The following is a 26,710-nucleotide window of genomic DNA, read 5'->3' on the forward strand; positions in this document are numbered from 1 at the left end:
TCAGGTCGGACCCTCAGTTAGTCAAACTGACAGATGGTACCCTGAATGGGGAACCTGTGAAGCATGACTTGACTACCCACCACTGAGCTGGGTCCAGGCTGAGGCACACTCCATTCCTCGGACTCTATTTGACCCTGAGACTCTCTGAGGCTCTCTCCCTCTCTCCCTTCTCTTCCCTCTTCTTGATTCTTGAACCCTATCCTCCTTTCTTTCCCTCTGACTACCAAATCCTAGACACAGCTTTCTATGGGTGAGTTTGATTTATATATGCCCTCCGCCATAACTCAGTTTCCCTGCTTTCCAGATGAGCCTAGAGCTTTTGCTCTCATAAATCTAAACATTTAATCTGAGTCACCCATGCCTATGCCTCCAGGCCAATCCTCTCTCCTTGATTCCCCCTTCATCAGGGATGTCTGAAAGAATAGGAATCTAATATTCCACTTCTTGGCCAGCTCCTTCTGTCTCTGGGGAAGGACTCACATACCTCCACCCTTTCCATTCATCTCATAATCTCCTCTGAGACTTTCTACCTCCCCGTCTCCCTCCTCTCTACCAGCCCTCCTGAAACTTCTCTCCCTCTGTCTACCCTGCTAACCTTACCCAGTGGCCATGGACCAATGATTCACAGGTGGCAAGAGGACTCTGCCAGGCCATATTCTCGCTTCTTTGCAGATTCTGCTTCTCAAGGCATAGGCAGAGGGATTTAGGACAGCCTCCCCAGGCTCCTCCTCCAAGAACTCCAGTGGAAGCATGTAAAGATCACTTGACTACACATTAGACGAGCACTTACTAGCTGTGAGATGATAGGCCAATCACTTGGCTTTTCTAGGCTTCTCATCTGTCCAGCGAAACTGCTTTTTCAGGTTCCCCCCAATTCTAACATTCTGTTATTCTTTTAAATCTTCTATTTTTATCATATTTATAGTGTAGCTATCTCAGTTTTATTATCAATTAAATAGGCTCGCATGGACTAGGTTCCAAGACCTAATCAGCCCACCCAGAGGGTGTCTATGAGAAAATATGTTCTAGATTCCATAGTACTGACACTACCAATTTATAGAATGTAGCATGTTTCCAAATCTTAAACTTGCTTTATTTACAAATAATATTGGCGGATCAAAGCACAAAGCAAAATTTGGATTTTGATATGAGATAAAGCCTTAAGGGAAGAGTGGCTTATTAAATGTTAAAGACCCAAGAGACAACTTAATTACAATAACAACATTGTAAGAATGATTGTGAGAGACTTAAGAACCCTGATCAGGACAGTGACTTCTCTTGATTCCAGAGGACTGGTGATGAAACCAAGGGGGGATGGAATCATGACAGAGAATGGAGCATTTTAGACATGGCCAACATAGGGATTTGTTTAGCTTGAGTTTGCATATTTGTTTACAAGGGTTTTCTTTTTATTCTAAGGGTATACATGTGACAGGGAAGAAGGTGGGGGTGGCGTGGAGATGGGAAGAAAAGAAAATAGGTGTGTGTGTGTGTGTGTGTGTGTGTGTGTGTGTGTGTGTTTTAAAATCCTTAGGTTCTGTTTAGACTCAATACTAAATATCAGTTCCAAGGTAGAAGAGTAGTAGGAGCTAGACAATTGGAACTTGTCTAGGGTCACATGGCTATGAAGTTCATATTTTCAAATTTGAACCCAGGACTTCCTGTCTCTAGGCCTGGCTCACAATCTTCTGAGCCACCTAGATGCCCCAATGCTTGTTACTTGGAAACGATTCTTTAAAAATTACTACTATATCTCACATTTTGGAAAATGTATGTCAGTTGCAAAATTGCAGATAGCAAAACAGTGTTTTAAGCTGTATTTCTCAGTTGCTGTGGCAATGGATATTTATATCTAGTGTCATACAAGAAGTATTGATTTAAAAAATTCTTCTGAATCATGTAATTTGGCTTGTTTGTTGATTAGAATATATGAAATTAAAGTCCTATGGAAATTACAGAGAAGCATAGTAATAATAACAGTACTTCAAACACGTGTGATTTCACTTATTATCGTTACTTTCCCAAGTGCCCTTAAGCATTTATTAAGTGCCTGCTCTGTGCTGAGTGCAAGGGCTTTCAAGGCAGAGGCCACTCCTTCTCTCAAGTTGCTCATTGTCTGGTGGGGGAACCTCATTCAGTCAGCTGTCTGTAAACAAGATTTCTCCATCTCTACAACTTAATAGATGATCTCTTCGAAGCTATGGACATGGAGGGCAGCTAGGTAGCACAGAGTACCAGGGCTGGAATTGGCAGGACCTTGGTTCAAATCTAATCTCAGATTCTTTCTAGCTACGTGACCCTGGGCAAGTCACTTAACCCCAGTTGCCTGGCCCTTACACACTCTTCTGCCTTGGAACCAATGCTTATTATCTATTACAAGACAAAAGGTAAAAAGTTGTTTAAAAAGTTAGAGACAAAATAGTCATCATCCAGTGACTTAGATGGGTATGGGTATGTAGACAGCCTGGTTACTGGAAATCCTATAACTTTATACTTGATCCTAGTGTCCATACTAAAAGCCTTTTCAGTTATAGCAATACCTACTATAGATTTTGTTTCCCTGCTATGACATTCAGGAACCCATTGTTTTCTTCTGCATCGTCAACTAAAGCAGTGGGCTGGCCCAGTACGTAGAGTGCTAGGCCTGACGTCTAGAAGACGAGTTCAAATCAAGGTTCAGACACTTACTAGCTGTGTGACTCTGGATAAGTCGCTTAAACACTGTCTGCCTCAGTTTTCTCAGCTATAAAACAGGGATAATAAATAGCACTTACCTCACAAGGTTATTGTGAGGTTCGAATGAGATCATATTGATAAATTGCTTAGCATAGTGCCTGGCATGTGGCAGACACTTAATATATGCTTATTCACTTTTCCTTATTCTCCTATCAATCATTCAAGAAGCCTTTACTAAGAATATGCCATGTGGGAGAGACAATGGAACAGCCTTTTCCCCCAAGAAGTTGACATTATCTTCAAATACATATTCAAATAAATGCTTACAGTAAATACAAGGAAATTTGAGGAGAGAAGGGGGATAGGAAAGACATTAGAGAGGAGGCAGTACTTAGACTGAGTTTGAAAGAAGCTGTGCATTATAAGAGGCAGAGGAGAGGAGGGAGTGCTCTCTAGACATGGGGCAAAGCCGGCACAAAGGCATGGAGACAGGAAATGGAAAATCTTGTGTGATGAGCTGCCGCAAGAGAATTTAGAGAAAATTGCGTTGGGAAGAGTCACAATCTATGGATTAAATCCAACATTTTATGAACAGAATCATTTTGTATGCAGAGAGACCTCCTGGATGTCTTCTTAGGTCTCTTGGTTTTATGGAGTACCTCATGACCAGCCTTGCCATAGTAAGCTCACGGTGCTTGGCTAGACTGGTTTTCAGTCAGCTGATACAGTCTGCTCCTGGCACCATGCTGAAAGTGTGGTCACACCTGCCAGAGACTGCACTTTGTTGGCATAGCCTTCAGGATTTTAGGATTGTCTTTATACCAGAACTGTCAAACTCAAGGGCCACATGCCACCAGCATGGCCAGATCCAAATTAAAATGCAGTTGGGAAATGTTTAGCAAAATAAGTAAAACTAGAACACAATATAGATAATGTTACTTGGTGGTTTTCCAAGTCAGTTTGGGGCCTGAAGGGATTTGTTTCTACTTGTCTGTATGCCTACTTGACACCACCATTGGACACCACCATTGCATCACCATGAGGCACTGTAGGACTGTCATGGAGCTATGCATCAGATTCAAGATGGTGAAATTTTATGTCAAGGCATGGGAATATTTCGGGAGGCATTGTGATATACTAGAAAGAACATTGAATGAGGAGACTTCAAAGGCCTTGTTACAAATCTAGACTCCAGAATTGGCTAGCTCTTTGACCAAGGGCAGGTCAGCTTCTCAGTCTTTCTTTTTCATCTAAGAGAAAATAGGTATATTGCTTGGTAGAGAACTGAGAAGATGACTTCTGTTCAGACCCCAACCCTGCCCTTTACTGTCTGTATTCCTTTAAGCAAATCCCAGTAACACTATAAAATAAGAGAGGTAGACTAGCAGACCTCTAAGGTTTGTTTCCCCTTAAAATCTGTAAAATGGAAAGAAGAATCCTTACAGTGCCTGTCCTATGGCATTATTGTGAAGAAAACAATTTGTACATTTAAAATGTTTTCTACATAGAAATTATTTCAGCTCTGGAATAATATATTTTGACATCAGGTAAGTAGTCTTTATTACTCTTACATTTATATATAATAGGAGAAACTAATTAGTTTTCATTCTTAAAGAGAAAATTCTGTCTGCTTATTAAAAGCCTAAGCAAAAAATTATTGAAAAGGTCAATGCAAATATCTCTTTATTTACATCGATATAGTGGAAATAGGGAGGGGAGTTTGAAGGTTCAGCTTATCTGAACACTAATTGGAATCTTTTTAAAAAAGGCAAGGAGAAGGGGGCAGCTGGGTAGCTCAGTGGATTGAGAACCAGGCCTAGAGACTGGAGGTCCTGGGTTCAAATCTGGATTCAGACACTGCCTAGCTGTGTGACCCTGGGCAAGTCACTTGACCCCCATTGCCTAGCCCGTACCACTCTTCTGCCTTGGAGCCAAAACACAGTATTGACTCCAAGATGGAAGGTAAGGGTTTAAAAAAAAAAAGGCAAGGAGATCAAGAGGAGCAGTGAGAGCACTACTTTTAACCTTTATAGAACAACACAAAGTTACTTTGAATAGAAGTTAGTTTAATTAGAGTTCATAGAATTTTCAAGCTGATTCATCCCTTTCATTTTGCAGATGAGGAATCTGAGACTCAAATGGTTCATAGGTAGGTGACTTGCTCAAGGTCACCAGAGTATTAAGTGGTGATGTTGGCCCAGAACTTTGGGATCCTGATTCCCAGAACAGTACCTTTCACTCCAGCACACTGACCTGCCTAAGGTCATGTGGCTCAACAGCAGCAGAGCCTTGCCTGAGACTCTGCATCTCTACTCATGCCCTAAATCAACGGTCGTTTCTCTAGTGCACAGATCAAAGGAAATAATTATCACAAGAAAAACATTTAGCATTTTTCAGTTGTGAAAAAATATAATGAATTCACATGGTAATGAATGAAAACTTGGTTCTGCAGACATGGCCACTGCCATTCCATTCTTCTAAGTTTCTATTCATATTTGCATACTTAAAAAGTATGCACAAACATTGACTATAAAATCACATACTGGGTTTCTTGCAAGGGAGTATAATTTCTTCAGACTTTGGTAATACATTATACTAGAAAGATCACTGGAGTCGAGATTTAGGGTATTAATCATGTCTTCCTTAAATGGCTTCTGAGGATGAAGTTGAATGAATTCAAGCTTCAGTGTTTGAAATTGGAGGACTCTCAGAAACATCTTCTGTTAAGAGAGACCCAGTTCATTCGTATTGCATATTTTGAAGTCATCCCATGTTGTGTTATTGACTGCTAAGAGCTCTCTCAGTCCTTGCAAGATGATAAATGAATAAGCTTGTTGAACTCTGTACTTGTCTTTGAGCCATCTATTAAGTCTCAGATTAGATCAGGAAAGGAACATCAGAATCTGCAGAAAAGACACAAGGCTTGTCCTCATTCATCATCCCCACCTATCGGACAGCTGATATGGCATTTGTAATTGTCCCTGAGTGGCAGGGAGACAGCTGGTGGACTGTCATCCTATATTGGAAGATGGCTTGTCTCCTTTCTATGGTGTCTGCTTTCAAGCAATGGATTAACTGCATTTTGCTCATGCTGTCACTTCAGGCACTAATGTACCTAGATTAGAACTTGGGATAAACCACAGAGACTTGTTTTACTCCTCTAGTAACTAGTATGGTTGAGATATGCCTTTCACATACTTAAAACTACCTTATCGGGTACATAAAGTAGCTGTTGTAATGTAGCTGTTTGTTGTTGAGCTTTTCAAAATGATAATACTTTCAAAAGAATTTCCCAGCAAGAGGGAATATAGCTGTTGAGTAGAATTCAAGGAATAAAAAGGTATGCCAAACTGTATACCATCTCTTGAGATTTTAGATCATGGATCTTGACTTGTTTTCCTGATTACATTCCCAGTAGTTACTGGTCATTTCTCTCGTTCTTGCATTTCAAGTTCTCTGTTTCTTTGGGCAAATGTGATAGGCATGATTCAGATTGACTTTTCTCCAATTCATGATTAGTTTTTTGAGAGTATCTATAACCTTTTTTCAAGTGATTACATCAAAGAGATTATCATTTCTTAGCTTTCTTATGATTGTTATTTTATAACTGATGATAAAATTGGCTAGGTTTTCTATTTTAATTATAAATATTTTCCTATTTACATGTTTGATTGGATTTTGCCTTCCTGGTTCAAAGTGGTAAAACCCTAAAACGTTGATCCTATTCATGAATCATCATAAAACTGATTTCCTTTTTTAAAAGTTGTTTTTGTTGGTATCATTTTTGTTAGATCACATTCATTTTTGTACAATTTCTACTCCTCCCAACTAGTTAGCTACCTCACATATAAAAAAAAAAGATTGAAAGGGACGAAAAATTTACTGCAGTAACACCAAACATTACATTATCCATGTCAGGCAACCTCGTCTTTACTCATAGTTCCCCACCTTTGCCATGAAGGGAAGCAGTTGGCTTTTCCTTTTCTCTGAAGTCAAGCTTGGTCACTGTTAACTCCATGACATTTGGTTTCATTTTATTCATTACATTGTTGCCATTCATCATGTGCATTGTTTTTTCTGCTTCTACTTATTTCATGTTGCATTCATTCATATATATAATCTTATCCTTCTGTGAACATATATTCATTATTTCTTTGGCACAGAAATAGTCATATTCTTTACCACAGCTTAACCATTCTCCAAATAATTGAGAACCAACAAAAAGTCAAACATAAATATATGTATGTATGTATACATATATATGTATAAAGTGCCTACTATGGGGCCTAGCTTATGTACTAGGAAAGAAATAGACCTTGATTTTCAAGGAAAATCTTGGTGGAGACAAAATATTCTTTATCTTTATCTATGTACCTGTATTAGAAAATAAATATAAGGTGATTTTTGAAAGACAAGCACCAATAGCTAAGAGATCAGGAAAAAACTTTTAAAAAAATCTATACCTTTTGTTAAGACTATGTATTATATCCAAAGCAGAAGAATGGTAAGGGCTAGGCAGTGGTGGTTAATTACTTGACTAGGGTTATACAGCTAAGAAGTGTCTGAGGCCAGAATTGAACCCAGGACCTCCCTTCTCTCAGCTTAGCTCTCAATTCATCGAACCACCTACCTACCCTCTTGTTGAAGCCCAAGCCTACCTTTAAAAGAAACCAGGGATTCTAAGATGGCGGGGGTTCTCCTAGGCTTGAATGAAAGCCTATGCAAAAATAGAGAGAAAATGGAGTGTCATGGGAGGAATTGAAGTGGCTGGATCTGTTGAGTATACAAAGGGTGTCATGTTTAATAAGAGCAGCAAAAGTAGATTAGAAACAGATTTTGAATGATTTTAAATGTCAAATGACAGATTGTATTTGATCCTCTCAATAATAGGGAGCTACTATAGTTTATTGAGTAATGAAATCATGTGGTCAAAGGTAGTCTTTCAGTCAAGTCAAAAAGCATCCCATTATTGTTTAATATTTGCCAGTCATAATGCTAAGCATTGGGGGTAAAATGAAAATGAAAACTGCCCTTAACTTCATGGAATTTACAATATAATAGGAGCAAACAACACAGAGACAACAATGTACAAATGAGATATATGGAGGATGAATTTGCAATTGTCTCAGAGGGAAGGCATTAAAATTAAAGAAGACTGGGAGAGGCTGCTTGAAAAAAGTGGGATTTCATCAGTGCCTTAAAAGAAGCTAGGGAGACCAGGAAATGGAAATGAGGAGGGAGAGAATTCCAGACATGGGAGATATGTGATAGATAGGGGGTAGGGGGTAGGGGGAGATGTCAGGTGATGGAAGGTTTTGAAAGTCAAACTAGATTTTATATTTGATTCTGGAAGAAATAGAGAAACATTGGTGTTTATTAAACATTGAGGTGCATAGTTAGGCCTGTGTTTTAGGAAAATAACTCAAATGTTGGGCTAGAGTGGAGAGAGACTAGAAGTAGAGTAAACCAGCAGGCTGTGGCAATAGTCTAAGGGTATTGAGTGTTAAGGGTGGTGGCAGTTTGAGATGTTCAGTAGGGAGTTGGATATTTGAGACTAGAGGTCAGGAGAAAGGTAAGGGCTGGAAAATAAATGTTAGGATCATTTGCGTGGAGATAATTGAATCTATGGGAGCAGATGGGATTAGTAAATGAAACCCTTAAAAAGGGGAGAAAGGGGCCCTAAAAAGAGTTTTGAGAAACACAGTGGGCATGAAATTGATGCATGTGATATGAAAACTTAATATGCTTTAATTTGTGTTCCTCTTAATTATTTGGAACATTTTTTCAGTTGGCTATTGATAACTTGGATCTCTTCCTTTGAACATTGCATATTCATATATTTTGATCATTTGTCAAATGGAGAATGACTTTGTTACTCATAAATTTTAATCAGTTCTTCCTATTCTTTGGAAATTAGACCTTTGTCAGGGGAATTTGCTGCACATAGTCTTCCAAGTTAATTGTTTCCTTTCTAATTCTAGCTACATTCCTTGTATTTGTGGAAAAGTTTAAAAAATCTTCTATAATCTAAATTGTACATTTTATCATCAGGGAACCTCTCTGTCCTTTATTTGGCTATGGACTCTTCCCCTATCCATAGATATAAAAGGACATTTCTTCCTGAATCCTCTAATTTATTTATGATGTGACTTTTTATCTAGACTGTGCTTCCACTTGGTTTTTCTTAGGATACATTTGGAAGACATTAGTTTAAACTGAATTTCTGTTAGATGACTTTCCCCTCTTACCTACGAATTTTTGTCAAATCTTGTGCCTTTACCCAAGCAGCTCTTGTCTTCAAGTTTATTGAATACTACTGTGCAGAAAGAACTTGGTGGTTCAGTGGATGAGAGTGTTGTGCCTGGAGCCAGGAAGACCTCAGTTGTCTTAACTGAAAGATATAGAAAATATAAGAGGGATTGTATTGCTTATTGATTACAAAAAGTATTTGTTTTGGCAAAATAAAGTGCCATTTTTAAAGTCTTTTTTCAAATGAGGTATCTTCCATCATTGCATCAAAATCATTCAAAATTATTTGGAAGATAAAGCAATAGAAATTTTTATAATGAGAAATACACCAGGGAGATATGTCCTTGCCAAAATTGTTTACTATTTATATTGAGGAAATTCAGTGTTTTAAGTTGGAGAAGAATTCTATGAAAGGTGGAATTCTCCAAATGCTTTCGTTTGTTGGTGACATTTTATTGATTGCATCCAGCTCTGAGGCATTACAGAGCATCCTAGAAGAGATCTGTTATCATTGAAGTGAATTTGATCTAACCATCCACACAGAAAAGTTGAATCAGCTTGTCTATCAGCATGAGCATATAGAGTGAGTGGGCTGGGCCCAGAATTAAACAGAAAGAGAATGATCTGTATTGCTTCGTCAAAATTTCAAAGCTCTCTTAATGATTTCAAGATTCCCATCAAAGATAAGGTTTTGGGGGGAATTTTTCATGCCAATATTCCACCATTTTGCTCAATGGTAGTGAAACATGTAATATGGTGGTATCTGAAGAATTAAAAATGCATATCTAACAAATGGTAACAGAAAATCACATGATGGGTACAAGTAAGCTACAGCTCATGACCAATGAGGAGCTTTGAATAATAGTAATAAAATACATCATTAAGAAATCATATGATTATAAGAAAAGATGTGCTAATTCAAAGAGATACTAGACTCATGGATAGGCAGAGTGTTCCTCTTGTACCTTCTTATGTCAAAAGAAAGTAAGGAAGTCCTCTAGTTCATTATATTGTGAGTCTGTGAAAAACTTATTGGAGTATGTGAACAAATCACATAAATTGTACAGACATGGATGGTTTGTGCTTTTCATTTTTTAAAAGAACTTCCAGTTGCATGGGGTCATAAGTCTATTTGACTATTTGAACAATTCACCTGGCATTTATGAAAATGAAGTGAAAGAAAGAAGTGGTAATCTCACCTAAGATGACCAGGATTATGAAAGATGGCCTGTATATTAATGGTTGAATATTTATGGTATGTCCATATCTTGTTCGTAGTCATGGAAGGTACCCACACTTACTGGCCCTTTAAAGATGATATAATAACAATGATATGTGTGAGAAAAATCTTCCAAAGTGGCTTAAATAACTTTGTTATATTCCATGACCATAACCTGAAAATTTAGTCTAAGGCACTGTATTGAATATCACAAACCTACTAGTACTTGCTAGGCCCTAGAAAATAACCACCTTGACATTTTTACTTTTTTAAAAGCATAGTTATGAGTATAAGAAGGATCTTTGGGTTTTTTTCCAGCTATCTATAACAGAATTGGGTTCATATCTTCTCAAATTGATGTTCTGAGCCTCATTATTGCTTTTCTCTTTTTAAAATCTCATTCCCATAATTAACTACTGTGTTAATCAGATGATATCTAATTGTAATAGTAAAAAAAAAGATTTTTTCTAAAATTAGAAAATGAAAGCTAAAATAAGAAAATTCATTAACTGTAATCATTCTTAAAAAACACTCTTGGAAAGCCCTTCAGCCCTTCTCTTCACTTTTTTTTTTCTTAAAAATTTATCTAAAAGAATAAAATGTCAAGAATATCAAGGGCATCAGTAAAAAATGTGGACAAAGCAATAATTATGAAAACAATCCATTGCTAACTTAGACATAAAGTAGTGAGGAGCAGCTAATTAATTCAATGGATAGAGAGCCAGACCTGGAGACAGGAAGTCCTGGATTCAAATATGTCCTGCCAAGCTGTATTACCCTGGGTAAGTCACTTAACCCCAATAGTTTAGACCTTTTTTCTCTTCTGCCTTGGAAATGATACTTAGTATTGATTCTAAGATAGAAAGTAAGGGTTTAAAAAAAGCAGAAAAAAGTGATGGGTCAGTATAATAAGTTAGGCATATGGTATACAGTAGTAAATGATTACAATAATTTAGTGTTTGATAAACCCAATGATCCCAGCACTTGAGGGAAATACTATTTGACAAAAACTTCTAGGAAAACTGGAAAGCAGTCTGACAGAAACAGGAAATAGATAGTAAAAATGAGTCCATAGTTTAGGCAAAAAAGGATAATATCATAAGCAAATTAGGGGAGCATGAAAAACAATACCTGTCAGATCTGTGGATAAGGAAAGAGTTTATAATTAAATAAAATAGAATCATGAGAGGTAAAATGGATAATTTTGATTGCTTGAATTGAAAATATTTTTACACAAACAAAACCAGTACAGCCAAAAGGGGGAGGAAAGAATTTTATAGGAAGTTTCTCTGATATTCGCCTCATTTCTTGAATATATAGGGAACTGAGCCAAATTTACAAAAATAAGAGACATTCCCCAGTTGATAAATGATGAAAGGATGTGAACAAGCAGTTCAGTAATTGTGAAAAAATGCTCTAAATCACTAATGATTAGACATATGCAGATTAAGACAATTCTGAGGTACCATCTCATTCCTATCAGATTGGTTAACATGACAGAAAAGGAAAATGACAAATGCTGGAGACATGGAAAACACTGATGCATTGTTGATGGAATTGTGAACTGGTCCAATCATTCTAGGGAAGAATTTACAAATATGGTATACCCATAGAGATATTAAAAGGTATATGTTCTTTGGCCCCATAATAACAATACTAGGTCTAAACATGGAAGAGAGCAGAAAAAGAGGAAAAGGGACCCACATATGCAAAAATATTTAAAGCAGATCTTTTTGTGGTGGCAAAAATCAGAAAATTGAGGGGATGCCCATCATATGGGGAATGGCTAAGACAAGTTGTGGTATGTGATTATGATGGGATACTGTTGTGCTATTAGAAATGATGAGTAAGATAGTTTCAGAAAAACCTGGGAAAACTTGTATGAACTGATGCAAAGTGAAACATGTAGAACCAGGAGAATATTGTGCATAGTAACAGTAATATTGTAATGAGGATCAGCTTTGAAAGATGTAGCTAGTCTGATCAAAAGAATGATCCAAGATAATTCCAAAGGACTCATGAAGAAAAATGCTATTGCTCTTCAGAGAGAGAACTGATGAATTTTGAGCGGATTGATTCATACTTAAAACTTCCTTCCTGCCTGCCTGCCTGCCTGCCTGCCTGCCTGCCTGCCTGCCTGCCTGCCTGCCTGCCTGCCTGCCTGCCTGCCTGTCTGCCTGCCTGTCTGCCTGCCTGCCTGCCTGCCTGCCTGCCTGCCTGCCTACCTGCCTGCCCTCCCTCTCTCCCTCCTAATTACCAGTCCCTAGTACACTTGATAAAAACTTGGTGATTTATTTTTTTCCTACTTCATTTTTCTCAAGCCCGTTTCCTGCTTCCCTGCATCTCATTGTACTAAGATAGTAGAAGTCAAATATAGTCCTTGATGGTGAAAACCTGATTGCTTTAGAATGTCTGGTAGATGTATTTAGTTTTATGTCATTTTTTTTTGTCCCAATTTCACCAATAAGTCTTCTTGCAATTCTAATTTAGCTTCCAAGCTTTGTGGGTATTCATTTCATCTCTACTGCTTTTCACTGCTTGAGTTACAGTTGCTTTTCCATTAATACTACTTGTTTCTTCATTAGTTGTTATTCTAAATAGTACTAATTAAGTGATTGCTGGCTTATTTCTAGGTTCTTTTGAGTGCTTTGTTGTGGTACTTGTTTTGCATCTGTTGGACTTCTTTAAGAAATGGAAAATTACCTTTTCAAACATCCATTCTCCATTTCATTTTAAATAGAAATTATAGTTATTTTTCATTTTTCAGAATCAGCATTTCATTTAAGTAGATCAGGTTAATGGCATTATAATTACTTGCTCTAAGAGTTCTGTGTGGTTCTTGTTAAATAAACAAGGGAATACCACAGCATGGTTTATTGCCAAGACCACTGAATTTGGGTTACAGAATGTAAGAGTTAAAATAGTTGAGGTCATAAACTGTAGTGATTAAAATAGTAGAAGACATCAATTGTAGTAGATTTAAGAGTGGATGAGTAAATTGTGACTGCAGAAAATATGTTTTCACTACAGTGTCTTGTTTTAAATCAAATATAAGGTGGTCGCTAGGGAAATATTCCCAATTATTAAAAATATACCCAAGGCAGCTGGGTTTTATAGAGATTTTAATTAATTAATACAAATGAGGAATTAAAGAAAGTGAGAGAGAATAAGAAAGGAATAATTATGAAGGGCCTTAGCTGAAAGGTCTAGACCTGAGTCTTAAGAGAGAGATCAGTCAGTCTTTTTATCACTCACCACAAGATTTGTCCAAGCAAGTATTCAGAGGGACAGAGTCTCCTCAGAAGGAGTTCCAGCCAGAGTCAGCCTCCCTCAGACTGTCTTCAAGAGACTGTCCCAAGCGACTGGCCTCAACAGGCTGTCTTCAAGCCACTGTCCCTAGTCTCAGTTTCTCTTCTCCTTTTAAAGGGAATGTTCTCCTATGTCACCTCCCCTAAGTTCTCCCATCTACCAATCACAGTAGACCTTTTTCAAAGGACAGACCATTCTTAGTTTACACCTAAGAAGACTGATCTTTTGAGTAATTCACACCTGAGTAGACTAGAATCTCTGAGTAAATTCTTACCTCTTTGCTCCTTGTAAGTTCACAAGTTGCCTGACCTTTATAGGTACTTAGCACCCCTTTGTACTAGTTCTAAAAATAGGCACAGCTTAAGAACTTTTTGCCTTATTATAAGTATGGGTTTAAGTACTTTTCATTGTTCAGCAAGGAGTTTACAACTTTATCTTCCCCTAGGGCATGCTTAAGTATGGTGAAGTAGAGTTCTCACATTCCTGATCAAGTACCTTCACTGCCTAAATGGGGAATGGTCTTAACCCAACCTTATGAAGTAGGGTCTGAGAATTTTTAAGGTTCACAAGAACCTATATTTGAATCTTCTCTCTGCTACTTAACTATTATCTGACTTTGGGCATGTCACTGAACCTTGGTGGGCTCAGTTTCCTCACAAGTAAAACGAATGGGTTAGCCTAAGTGACCCCTAAGGTACCCTCCAGCTCCAAATTTGTAATATACAACATTTTCATCCAGTGGAACATTGCATATTAACCAAATTTTGGAGTGATATTTTTAAAAAAATCTTTTTCTTCAGTGCAGTACTTAAATTTAAAATATATAGTTTCATTTGCATGGATTTCTTTTGCTGTTTTTGGCCTTTGTAAGTTACTTTGGCTGAAAAACTCACCTGGTGGCCACTAATTTGTTCATGAATTTCCTTGAACTCATTCACATAACAGATTCACTATACTCAAAGTCTTTTCAGCTAGGTTATGATATGCCAAAACTTTTGCTCTGTTTTCATAGCCCAGGGAAAGGGTAAGTTTCCCTTCATTTAACTAATGCCATTAAGAAAAAGTCCAGTTGACTGCTTTGGTATGTGATAAACTAGTTTGTCATTCAGCTATTAGTTGGACTAGAGAACCTCTGGATTCCTCTCTGTGTTCTGAGAGTCTTAGTGTGTGAGGTGAGTTGTGACCTTCTCACTGGTAAGGAGAAGGAGAACTCCAATGGAAGTGTAATAAAGTAGTATATGTTTATGAATTTTATTAGACCAGAGTATCCGGTGGCCTCTCAAGGAAGGAGGCATAGCAGTCTGAGACTTGGAGATACAGAGGGAGGATCTTTTAAGCTCATAATCTGATTTGTTTGACAGTACCAAGGTTAGAAACAAAATGTTAAATTTGGGAAGCAGCTAGTGAAAAATTTGGCTGAAACATAGATTATATCAAGGGAGGTAGGATCAAGCAGAATTATAAAGTAAATTGGATTCTGACAAGACTTAAATGCTCGATCTAGAACATCTTTGATAGCTTTGGTAGCATCTGGGGAGGAAAGTAAAGTGTTCTGGACTGATTTCCTCAGGTTGTCCAAGGATTACTGCTTTTGGTCATTTCAAAAGAAATGGCACCCCCTTTACCTCCATAAAGGGTAAAACTTACTAGGAGGGAATCAGTTTTTTCTATTTGAGAAGCTTAGAAACATTGATAATTGTCATTTATAAATGTTTTGTTCCTAAATTTCTTCAGAGTCTCCTGAGAGAATTAATGATCTTCTACAAGGCAATGTGAAATTCTTTAATCTGACTTAACAAATAGGGAAAGATTGTTATGTTATAGGGTACTTGTACATATTATTGGCTGAATTGTCAGGGCTCAAATATGAGTTTTTACTTAAATTCTTTTCAGAATTCTTATGGATGATAGGAGAATCTTGCATGCCTATTAAGTCCATGGAAATCAGATGGTGTTTTGATGTCTTTTGTAGGAGCATCTGTCATTGAAGAAGTATATTGTTGACATTGTCATTGAGAGCTCAACACCAACAGAGCCTGTAAAAGATGGAGATGACAGGCAGAAAAACAAGAAGAAAGCCAAAAAGCTGAAGGCCCGGATGAACTCCAGGTACTTGCTCTGAGGGAGGCTCTTCCATAGTACAAACACTACTGAAGGGCAAAAAAGAGTTTACAGTTATTTGCTTTATGAATGCCTTGAAAATAGTGCTGATGAGCCTAATTTATAGCCACTTCCTCTGATTGAGAAAGAAAAGTACCCATCGATCGATGGCAAGCCCTTGCTTTCACCTGTTTAAGAGCCTTTCTCCTAATTGGACATCAGGTTCAGGCCCAGACAGCAGCCCCTTCCAGCACAAAACAGTGTGTTTAAATATGTGCAAACCAGGCCTGTTTTTCTTTCCAACTATTGATTTTTAAATGAAGTATCAAAGAAAATCAATAGTAATCAACAAATAGAAGCCAATGGCTATAGTGTCAAATCCCATGACTAGGTTTAATCAATCTGTTGTCTGTCACAATAAGAAAAAGTCAGAGAAATATCTTGCAGTGGAAAGTGAGTCCTTAGACCTGTAGTTTATCATTTGACTAACAGATGGCACCTGGAGATCCCACAACCCTGGCATGTGCTGTTGCATCATTGTCTGTAGCCTCCATCTGATAATGGACTCTTCTGAGAGAGTCTTTGTTTCAGAAGGATTGGCTGCTCCTGTATGAAAGGAGCAAATCAAATCAGTTCTGATCCTGTCTGGGTCTTAATTTCCCCCTCTGTAAAATGGGAGAGGTAGGAGAAAAGATCGCTAAGGAGCTATAAGCTCTGAATTCTTTGGTCCTATTTTTTATTATTTCAGTAGATATCTACAGAGCTTTATCGTTTTGGAGAAAATGATGTTAATGGTGTTATCATGTTTACTACCAAACTTAGCTGGATGAAGTGGTTTGAAAAATGTCATCTAAAAGTATAGCATTGTCCTTTACTACCCTTGTGCTTCTTGGTGCAGAGGCATCCTGGGTCTCTTGAAGGCTATTGCACTATAGGGACAGGTTTTACTGAGATATATGTTTTCGAGTATGGGCCCTTTTTCTTTGAGGAAATTGTGTTTCTTTCTCAGTGATTGTCCTAGGATGAATGGGTAGATGAGAGCCCATACTCCACCAGGCCTCAAACTGAGGTGGGGGATGTCCAAGTCCCTGTTGCCTGTCATTTGTACCAGTATCGTCATGGCTAAGCAGAATTCTTTGTGGTCTGTTTTAGAGAAAAAGTGCCAATTCAGGAATGCAGGCAGAGGGAAGAGGGTCTCAATCTAGTTCGCCTAACTCAAATTCCTGTTAGGTTCACAGGGGTGGGAGGGGCAGGTATTTTGTTGATTTGATTTCATATCTTTAATCAGGTAGCCTACAGGTTTTTCGATTTTGTTTGTATTTTCAAAGGACCAGCTTTTAATTTTGTTTGTCATTCCAATATTCTTTTTGGCTTCCAATTTAATTTTTTCTTCTCTAATTTTAAACATTTTTTCTTTTGTGCTTCTTTTGAATTTTTTTAATTAAAAATGTATATTCATTAAATTCTCACTTTTTCAATTTTATTACTGTATGTTTGAAGAGTAGTACTTTTCCTCTGAGAACTGCTTTAGCTGTATCCTGGAAATTTTGATATGCTATTTCATCATAATCATTGTCTTTTGCAGAGATAATAATTATTTTTATTACTTGCTTTTGTGATCCATATTTTATTTAGGATATTATTAAGTTTTAATTTCAGACTCAGTCTTTGATTATGCTCCCTCTTGGTTACCATTATAATGATAACAGACTCAGTAACAAAGGCAGGACACTGCCAACTACTATCACTGTTCTCATCTGCCTCTTAGATAATTCCTCACTTGCTAGGTATCTGGGTCTGTGCTATAATATCATTCTTGGGAAGACAAGGTGTCGCTGAGGACCCAAATCTCTCCTCTTCAAGAATAATCCCAAACACTTTTTTTTCCCCCAGTCTAACTGTCTTGTATTCACCACCAAACTGACACAAGTCTCCCCGCCTCTTTCTCAAATGTTCATTTTCTCTCAATGAAGCTTCACATGTTTCCTTTGGCTAATAACCCTTCATTCCCCCTAACCACCTTAAATGTGAAGGTATGTTCTTGAAAATGCTTACCAACCCCAGGAGGGAGACTGTGGAACACAGAGAAATCATGTGCTGAAGCAGAAATACAAACATCACAAATAAAAATCTCTTCACGATATTCCCATATTCTCCATAACAGTTGAGATTTGTTTCTTGAAGCTATTAGTGGGTCTCAAATCTAAATACCTGGTTAAAGCTTTTAATAGCTAATTATCATTTCTTAAGGATTTGTCAGCTGAACTTAAAAGACTTCTTTCTCAACAACTCTATACCTGAAGCCAATGACTACCCTCTTGCCATCTGTGAAAGCAGTGGTTCTCAGCCTCTCAATGTGTAGCAATGAGAATATATAATGCATATCAGGTATTTACATTCCAAATCATAACTGTAGCAAAATTACAGTTTTACCACCAAAATAATTTTTTGGTTTGGGGTCACTACAACATGAGGAACTGTATTGCGAGGTCACGGCATTAGAAAGATTAACCACTGTTATAGCAATTTGCCCTAATTTCAATATACTAAATCCATTGATTTCACCTGCTAAAAGATTCCCTTCTTTTTCTCACTAGATTTGACTCCCTTTGCTAAGTTTTCTCTGCTTCTAACAGTCACTGACGCCTCCTCACTTAAAACCCAGAACTTCAGAATACAGAAAACAAAACATCAATGGAAAGCATCCACAGGCTATCTCCAGGAGAAAGCAAAACAGACAGACTCCTACACTGCAAACTTTAAGACACATATATACCTCTATAGAAAGACAGATAGATATACCTACATAGAGATTACATATTTGATGCAATAGATAGAACACTGGTCTAGGAATCAGGAAGATACATCTTCATGAATTAAAATCTGGTCTCAGACATTTACTGGCTGCTTGACCCTGGACAAGACAATTAAAACTCTGATCCCCTAACTGACTCCCAGGTCAGTGCCTATCCCACAGCACCTTCTGATGCAATGGCTTAATGAGTCATGTACTAGTAAATGTTTAACAGATAGAATTTTGGGAAAGTATCCACAACATATTGTTAAGTTTAATATGCATTATTTACATCTTCACCATCATTTGCCAATGGAAAAAACCAGTCGATTCAAGATTTGAAGTGTTTGTCATTTTCTAAGGAGTAAATATACTGATAGTTGAATAACTGGCTCTCCAATTAGTTCAAGCTGACTCTAGCACCCCCCCCCTCCTCCTCCACCACCTCCTCCTCCTCCTCCTCCATCTCCTTCATCATTAGCTTTTAATCTTTTATTTTTCTTTTTAAATATTATTTTATTAGGTCATTTTCAAACATTATTCATTGAAAACAAAGATCATTTTTTTCTCTCCCCCTCCTTTGTCAGAGGTTTTTGTTATAAAGATTGTTTCCCAATTTGTTGCTTCCCTTCTGATTTTAGTTACATTGGTTTTGTTTGTACAAGAACTTTTTAATTTGATGTAGTCAAAATTATTTATTTTACATTTTGTGACTCTAAGTCTTGCTTGGTTTTAAAATCTTTCCCGTCCCAAAGGTCTGACATATATACTATTCTGTGTTCACCTAATTTATTTATAGTTTCCTTCCTTATGTTCAAGTCATTCATCCATTCTGAGTTTATCTTGGTGTAGGGTGTGAGATGTTTTCCCAGCAGTTTTTATCAAATAGTGGATTTTTGATCCAAAAAGCTGGGGTCTTTGGGTTTGTCATAGACTGTCTTGCTGAGGTCATTTACCCCAAGTCTATTCCACTGATTCTCCTTTCTGTCTCTTAGCCAGTACCAAATTGTTTTGATGACCACTGCTTTATAGTATAGTTTGAGATCTGGGACTGCAAGGCCACCTTCCTTTGTGTTTTATTACCCCCATGATTTCCCTGGATATCCTTGATCCTTTGTTCTTCCAAATGAACTTTGTTATGATTTTTTCTAATTCAGTAAAAAAGTTTTTTGGAAGTTCAATGGGTATAGCACTAAATAAGTAAACTAATTTGGGTAGGATTGTCATTTTTATTATTTTATTATTTATTTTTATTTTTATTATTTATTTATTTATTTATTTATTATTATTTATTATTTATTATTATGTTAGCTCATCATGAGCAGTTAAAATTTTTCCAATTGCTCAAGTCTAGTTTTAGTTGTGTGGAGAGTGTTTTGTAGTTGTGTTCATATAGTTCCTGTGTTTGTCTTGGCAGATAGATTCCTAAGTATTTTATATTGTCGAAGGTGATTTTGAATGGAGTTTCTCTTTCTAATTCTTGCTTCTGAGATATGTTGGATATATATAGAAATGCTGATGACTTGTGTGGGTTTATTTTGTATCCTGCAACTTTGCTAAAATTGTTGATTATTTCCACTAGCTTTTTGGTTGATTCTCTAGGATTCTTTAAGTAGACCATCATGTCATCTGCAAAGAGTAACAGCTTGGTCTCCTCGTTGCCAATTTTAATACCTTCAATTTCTTTTTCTTCTCTAATTGCTACTGCTAGTGTTTCTAGTACAATGTTGAATAATAGAGATGATAATGGGCACCCTTGTTTCACTCCTGATCTTATTGGGAATGCATCTAGTTTATCCCCATTGCAGAAGATGTTTGATGATGGTTTTAGATATATACTGTTTATTATTTTTAGGAAAGACCCTTCTATTCCTATACTTTCTAGTGTTTTTAATAGGAATGGGTGTTGTATTTTATCAAAGGCTTTTTCTGCATCTATTGAAATAATCATGTGGTTTTTATTGGATTGCTTGTTGATATGTTCAATTATGTGGATGGTTTTCCTAATATTGAACCATCCTTGCATTCCTGGTATAAATCCTACTTGATCATAATGAATGACCCTCCTGCTCACTTGCTGGTGTCTTTTTGCTAGTATCCTATTTAAGATTTTTGCATCTATATTCATTAGGGAGATTGGTCTATAGTTTTCTTTCTCTGTTTTTGACCTGCCTGGTTTTGGAATCAGTACCATGTTTGTGTCATAAAAGGAGTTTGGTAGAACTCCCTTTTTGCTTATTATGTCATGGTTTGTATAGTATTGGGATCAGCTGTTCTTTGAATGTTTGATAGAATTCACTTGTGAATCCATCTGGACCTGGGGATTTTTTCTTAGGGAGTTCTTTGATGGCCTGTTGCATTTCTATTTCTGATATGAGATTATTTAAGAATTCGATTTCTTCTTTTGTTAGTCTAGGCAATTTAGATTTTTGTAAATATTCGTCCATACCGCCTGGATTGGCATATTTATTGCCATATAATTGGGCAAAGAAGTTTTCAATGGTTGCCTTGATTTCCTCTTCATTGGAGGTAAGGTCCCCCTTTTCATCTCTGATACTGTTAATTTGCTTTTCTTCTTTCCTTTTTTTAATTAAATTGACCAGTACTTTTTCTATTTTGTTTGTTTTTTCAAAGTACCAGCTTCTAGTCTTATTTATTAGTTCAATAGTTCTATCATTTTTGATTTTATTAATTTCTCCCTTAATTTTTAGGATCTCCAATTTGGTTTTCTTCTTGGGGGGGGGGGTTAATTTGTTCACTTTCAAATTTTTTGATTTGTATGTCCAATTCATTGATCTCTGCCCTCCTTAATTTGTTAATATATGCACTCAGGGATATGAATTTTCCTCTCTCTGATTACTGCTTTGGCTGCATCACATAAGGTTTGAAAGGATGTCTCACCATTGTCATTTTCTTCAATGAAATTATTAGTTGTTTCTATGATTTGTTCTCTAACTAACAGATTTTGGAGTATCATATTATTTAATTTCCAATTGATTTTTAATTTGGCTCTCCATGTACCCTTACTGAACACTATTTTAATTGCCTTATGATATGAAAAGGTTGCATTTATTATTTCTACTTTTCTGTATTTGTTTGCCATGTTTTATGACCTGGTACATGGTCAGTCTTTGGGAATGTGCCATGTGCTGCTCAAAAGGTGTATTCCTTTTTTTCCCAATTTATTTTTCTCCACATATCTATTAACTCTAATTTTTCTAATATTTCATTCACATCTTTTACCTTTTTCTAATTTATTTTTTGATTTGATTTATCTAAATTTGATAGTGGTTGGTTCAGATCTCCCACTAATGTTTTAATGGTTTTACTGTCTATTTCCTCCTTCAATTCTCCTAGTTTCTCCATTAGAAATTTAGGTGCTATACTATTTGCTGCATACATGTTGATTAGTGATATTTCCTCATGGTCTGTAGTCCCTTTTAACAAAATATATTTACCTTCCCTATACCTTTTTTTTTAATCAGGTCTGTTTTTGCTTTCACTTTGTCAGATATCATGATGGCAACTCCTGCCTTCTTTCTATCAGTTGAGGCCCAAAAGGTCTTACTCCAACCTTTAATTCTGACCTTGTGAATATCTACTATCCTCATGTGTGTTTCTTGAAGACAACATATGATAGGGTTTTGGATTCTAATCCACACTGCTATTCGTCTACATTTTATGGTTGAGTTCATCCCATTCACGTTCAAAGTTACGATTGTCACTTGTGACTTCCCTGGCATTTTGAACTCCTCCCCTAATTCTGACTTTTCTTTTGCTTTAACCTTTTAAACCGGTGGTTTACTTTAAATCAGTCTCCCAGTCCCCTCCCTTGATATTCTTCCCTTTCTAGCCCCTCCCTTTTTGTTCCCTTCTTTTTTTTTTTAATTATTTATTTATTTATTTTAGGGTCTGTTAATTTCCCTCCCCCTTCTCCCTTCCCTTCCTTTTTATACTCCCTCCCCCCTGCCCCCCTTAATTTTCCCTTCTCCCTTACCCTGTTGGATAAGATAGAATTCAAGATCCAAATGGATCTATATACTCTTCCCTCTCAGAATTTATTTCACTGAGTAAGGTTTAAGTAGTACCAATTATTACTCTTCTTCTCTCCTTCTTATGAAAGAATTCTTCCCCTCCCCTTCCCATGTGTATCTTAGTGTGACAAGGATTGTTCTATTTAATTTATTTCTATTTCTTCAAGTATATCTTGATACCATCATCAATTCCTCCCTCCCTTTTTCTTTCTTTTTTTCTCCCCTTTCTCCATATCATCTTTTTGCCTTGGTCTTTCCCTATGAGTGATTCTTCTAATTACTCTAATAATGCATACACTTTTTGAGAATTACACATAACAGTTTCCCCACATATTAATATATATAATTTGATCTAAATGTAGACTTTATAGAAGAGAGTTTGAATAAAAGAAAAAAAATTTTTTCTCCTTTTCCCTTTCTTTCATATTTATAATTTCATGTTTCTCTTGCTCTTTGTGTTCAGATATCAAACTTTCCACTGAGTTCTAGTCTTTTCTTTACAAATACTTGGAAATCTTCTATTTTGTTGAATGCCCATACTTCCCCCTGGAAGAATATAGTCAGTTTTGATGGATAGTTGATTCTTGGTTGAAGACCCAGCTCTCTTGCCTTTCTGAATATCGTGTTCCAGGCCTTGCAGTCGTTCAGTGTTGAAGTTGCCAGGTCTTGTGTGATCCTGATTGGAGCTCCTTGGTATCTGAATTGTTTCTTTCTGGCCTCTTGTAGGATTCTCTCCTTAGCTTGAAAGCTTTGGAATTTGGTAATTACATTCCTGGGAGTTGTCTTTTGGGGATTTAGTGTAGAGGGTGTTCTATGAACTCTTTCAATGTCTATTTTGTACCTTTGTTCTAGAATCTCAGGGCAGTTTTCTTGGATGATATCTTGTATTATGATGTCAAGATCCCTGTTCATTTCTGGCTTTTCAGGTAGACCAATGATTCCCAGATTGTCTCTCCTTCTTCTGTTTTCCTGATCTGTTACCTTGTCAGTGAGATATTTTATTTTTTCTTCTAATGTGTTAATTTTTTTATTTTGCTTTATTAATTCTTGCTGTTTTGCAAGATCATTGTCTTCCAGTTGCCTAATTCTGGTCTTTAACGACTGGTTTTCCTTTTCAGTTTGGTCTTTCCTGCTTTTTGAGGCTTCCAGCTGTTTCTTTCATCGGGAGTTTTTGTCTCTCAGATTGTTAAATTCTAATTGCATTATTTCCCATTTTTCCTGCCAGAAGGCTTCCATCTTTTTTGATAACCTCCAATTTAAATTCTTCAAGAGCTTGTGGACAATTTCCATTTCTTTTGGAGGGTTTTGGAGCATTTATTTGGGTTTCCTCTTCTGCTATTTCCTCTGTATTTTGTATTTTTCCTCCATAAAACCTATCCAAAGTCAACCCCTTCTTCTTGCTTTTCTTGGTGTTTGGAAGTTCTTCCTGGGCACTGTTTGCCATCTCTATGGTTTTCCCTTCCCCTTCCAGTCAGGAATCTGAGTGAGGAGGGCTGACTCTTTGTTTATGGATCTAATACTCAAGGCTTTTTGCCTCAAACCAACTCTCAATTCTCTGCAGCTGGGAGATCTTCCCCGGGGGAGCCAAGGTCTGCCCTTCCCTCCCTGCCGGTGTTTCGGGTGTTACTGTTCTCAGGGGTGAGTCCTTGGTGGTCTTAGTTAACTCCCAAGACCTAGAAGTGCCCCTTGCTCACTTCAGGGGTGCACTTCGCACACTTGTTGATTATGGTGCGTTGGTTCTGAGCGCCCGAGTTCTGAGCTCCCCTTGTCTGCCTGCCAGGGTTTCGGGTGTTACTGCTCTCAGGGGTAAGTCCTTGGTGGTCTTAGTAGCTCCCTGGACCTAGAGCTGCCCGTTGCTCACTCCTGGTGAACCCCTCCCTCACACTTTGGTTCTGGCGCTCACTGACTTTAACTCTGCTCCGTAGGTGTGGTGGGGGAGGGTAGGTCCACTCAGGTTTGGGTGGGATCTTTTTCATTCCCTTATAGTATGGAAATGCCCATATCCCATGTACCTTCAGTGCTGCTCCCTGCTGTAGATTCCCTCCATTCTCATGAGGATGGTTTTTTTGGGGTCTTTTGAAGTCGTCTGTATTGTTGGATATGAGGAGGGGAAGCAAGCCGTGTTTAATCTGCCGCCATGTGTTACAGTTAAAAGAGTGGTTGGCTTAAACTGTGACCGTGAAAATATGGTTTCAAATATAGTGGTTGCCATGGGAAAATTCCCAAATATTACATATACCCAAGTCAGCTGGTTTTTATAGAGATTTTAATTAATACAAATTAAGGAATTAATGAAAGGGAGAGAGAGAGAGAAAGAGGAAATAATGAGGAAGGGGCTAGGCCAGTCTAGGCTTAAGCCTTAAGAGAGAGAGATCAGTCAATCTTTAATCCACTCACCACAAGATTTGTCCCAAGCAAGATTATAGTGTTCAGAGAGACCCACCAGTTCAACTCCTCAGCTTAACTAAGTTCAGCCACTGAGCCCTTCAATTCAGCTTTGGCAAGCTGCCCCCCAGAGGCCGTTTTGACTTCCTTTTAAAGAGAATTTTCTCCTATGTCACCTCCCCTAAGTTCTCACATCTACCAATCACAGAAGACATTTTCACATGACTGACCATTCTTAATTTACACCTGAGTAGACTAAACTTTTGAGTAATTCACAACTGAGTAGACTAAAACCTCACACCTCTTGCTAAAGCTTGCTTGAACTTTTGTGATTAATTTGACCTTCAGAGGTATTTATTAGCACCTTTTTGCATTAGGTCTAAAAATAGACCTAGCGTAAGGGCTTTTGCCTCATTATAAATATGGGTTAAGTACTTTTCATTGTTCAGTAAGGAGTTTACAATGTTATCTTCCCCTAAAGTATGCTTAAGTATGGGTGGAGTAAGGTTAGAGTTCTCACATTCCTGATCAAGTACCTTTATTGTTTAAAATGGGGAATGGTCTTAACCAAATGTTCTAAGGTAGAGTCTGAGAATTTTTAACATTCACAAGTCCGAGAAATTTTAAGATTCACACATGCTTACCTGGAAGTCCTCAAAGCTTACCTTCTTTAGGCTGTTCCCAGATTCCTCAAATTTTGTATAAGCTCTGTGCCTCAGCCAGCCAACATATGTGCCAGGCTCTGTCCATGGTTCTCCATTGCTAGACAGGTACCTCTCCCCAGACTCACCTCATCTTCCTCTTTCATTTCTTTCTCTTAAAATTTTTTTAATTTTTTTAAGCCTTTACCTTCCACCTTAGCATCAATACTACGTATTGGTTTTAAGGCACAAGAGTAGTAAAGGCTAGGCAATGAGGATTAAGTGACTTACCCAGGGTCACACAGCCAGGAAGTGTCTTGAGGTCAGATTTGAACCTAGGATTTCTGGTCTCTAGGTCTGACTCTCAATCCACTGAGAAATCCAGCTGCCCCCTTTCCTCCATTTCTGTCTCAAATGGAAGCCTTCATCTCTTTCCAATTCTCAACTGTAGTGCTACCCTCTCCAAGGCTTTCCTGATTCCCATCCCTGCAAAAAAAAAGTAACCCAGCTACTTTGTATTTTTATTTATCTATGTACTTAGTGAAGCATCTACTCATAATTATAATAAGTAGCATATCAGATTTGCAAAGTTACTTTATGTACATTATCTCATTTGATCATCATAGCCCTTGGAGGCAGGTGCTATGATGATTATCCTCATTTTACATTTGAGGAAACTGAGACGGAAAGAGTCTCACAGCTATTGTTTGAGACAAGATTTAAATTCCGGAATTGATTCCAAGTCCAACACTTGAGATACTAAAAAGCCAGGGGTGGAACTATTTCCTTTTTCCTTTTTCTCTCTTATACCTAGTGTAGTAGTACCCAGATCATAATATGGTAGGTGCAACAAACTCAATGAAAGATTCTGGATTTGAATTGCATTCCTTTGATGCCTCTTCAGAGATTGTTTTATTCAGTTATGTAGTCTAGTCTGATTGGAAGAATATTTTTGTTAAAAATCCAGGGATCTGTCCCCTTATACTGCTATTTTATTTTTACTTTGGTGTACAGTTACATTTTCCCTCGATATTTAGCTTTTTGTACCCATAAATCTAGCCTGATTTTCTTTGCCCTTTAATCAGGATGTACTATTTGCATGTTTTTATGGACTCCTGACTGATGAGTTTATTTTAATACTTTTAATTATTTAAAAATTATATTCCTTATGGCTACTCTTGGAGTTGTCTGGAATCTTTTTCACAGAACTGGTTCCTTGGAGTTAGAAGTGAGATTTAAAATTTTTAGCATCCATCTCCCTTATTCTCTAGGAAGAGAGCTTGACAAATGAAGTCTCTGTTAA

The 26,710-nt window shown here is 37.3% G+C and overlaps 1 protein-coding gene across 13 annotated transcripts in view; it reads left to right on the forward strand.

The window, feature by feature from the left end:
• SCAPER (S-phase cyclin A associated protein in the ER) overlaps positions 1-26,710 on the forward strand; it is a 406,197-nt gene that overhangs the window by 150,173 nt on the left and 229,314 nt on the right. For all 13 annotated transcript variants that reach the window (XM_007477981.3, XM_007477982.3, XM_056796839.1 and 10 more), the window contains one exon: positions 15,426-15,562. In XM_007477981.3, the coding sequence (XP_007478043.2) occupies positions 15,426-15,562 (137 nt within the window). The remainder of the gene's footprint in view (positions 1-15,425; positions 15,563-26,710) is intronic.

Source organism: Monodelphis domestica, chromosome 1, assembly GCF_027887165.1.
Source record: "Monodelphis domestica isolate mMonDom1 chromosome 1, mMonDom1.pri, whole genome shotgun sequence".
In the NCBI taxonomy this organism is placed as follows: domain Eukaryota; kingdom Metazoa; phylum Chordata; class Mammalia; order Didelphimorphia; family Didelphidae; genus Monodelphis; species Monodelphis domestica.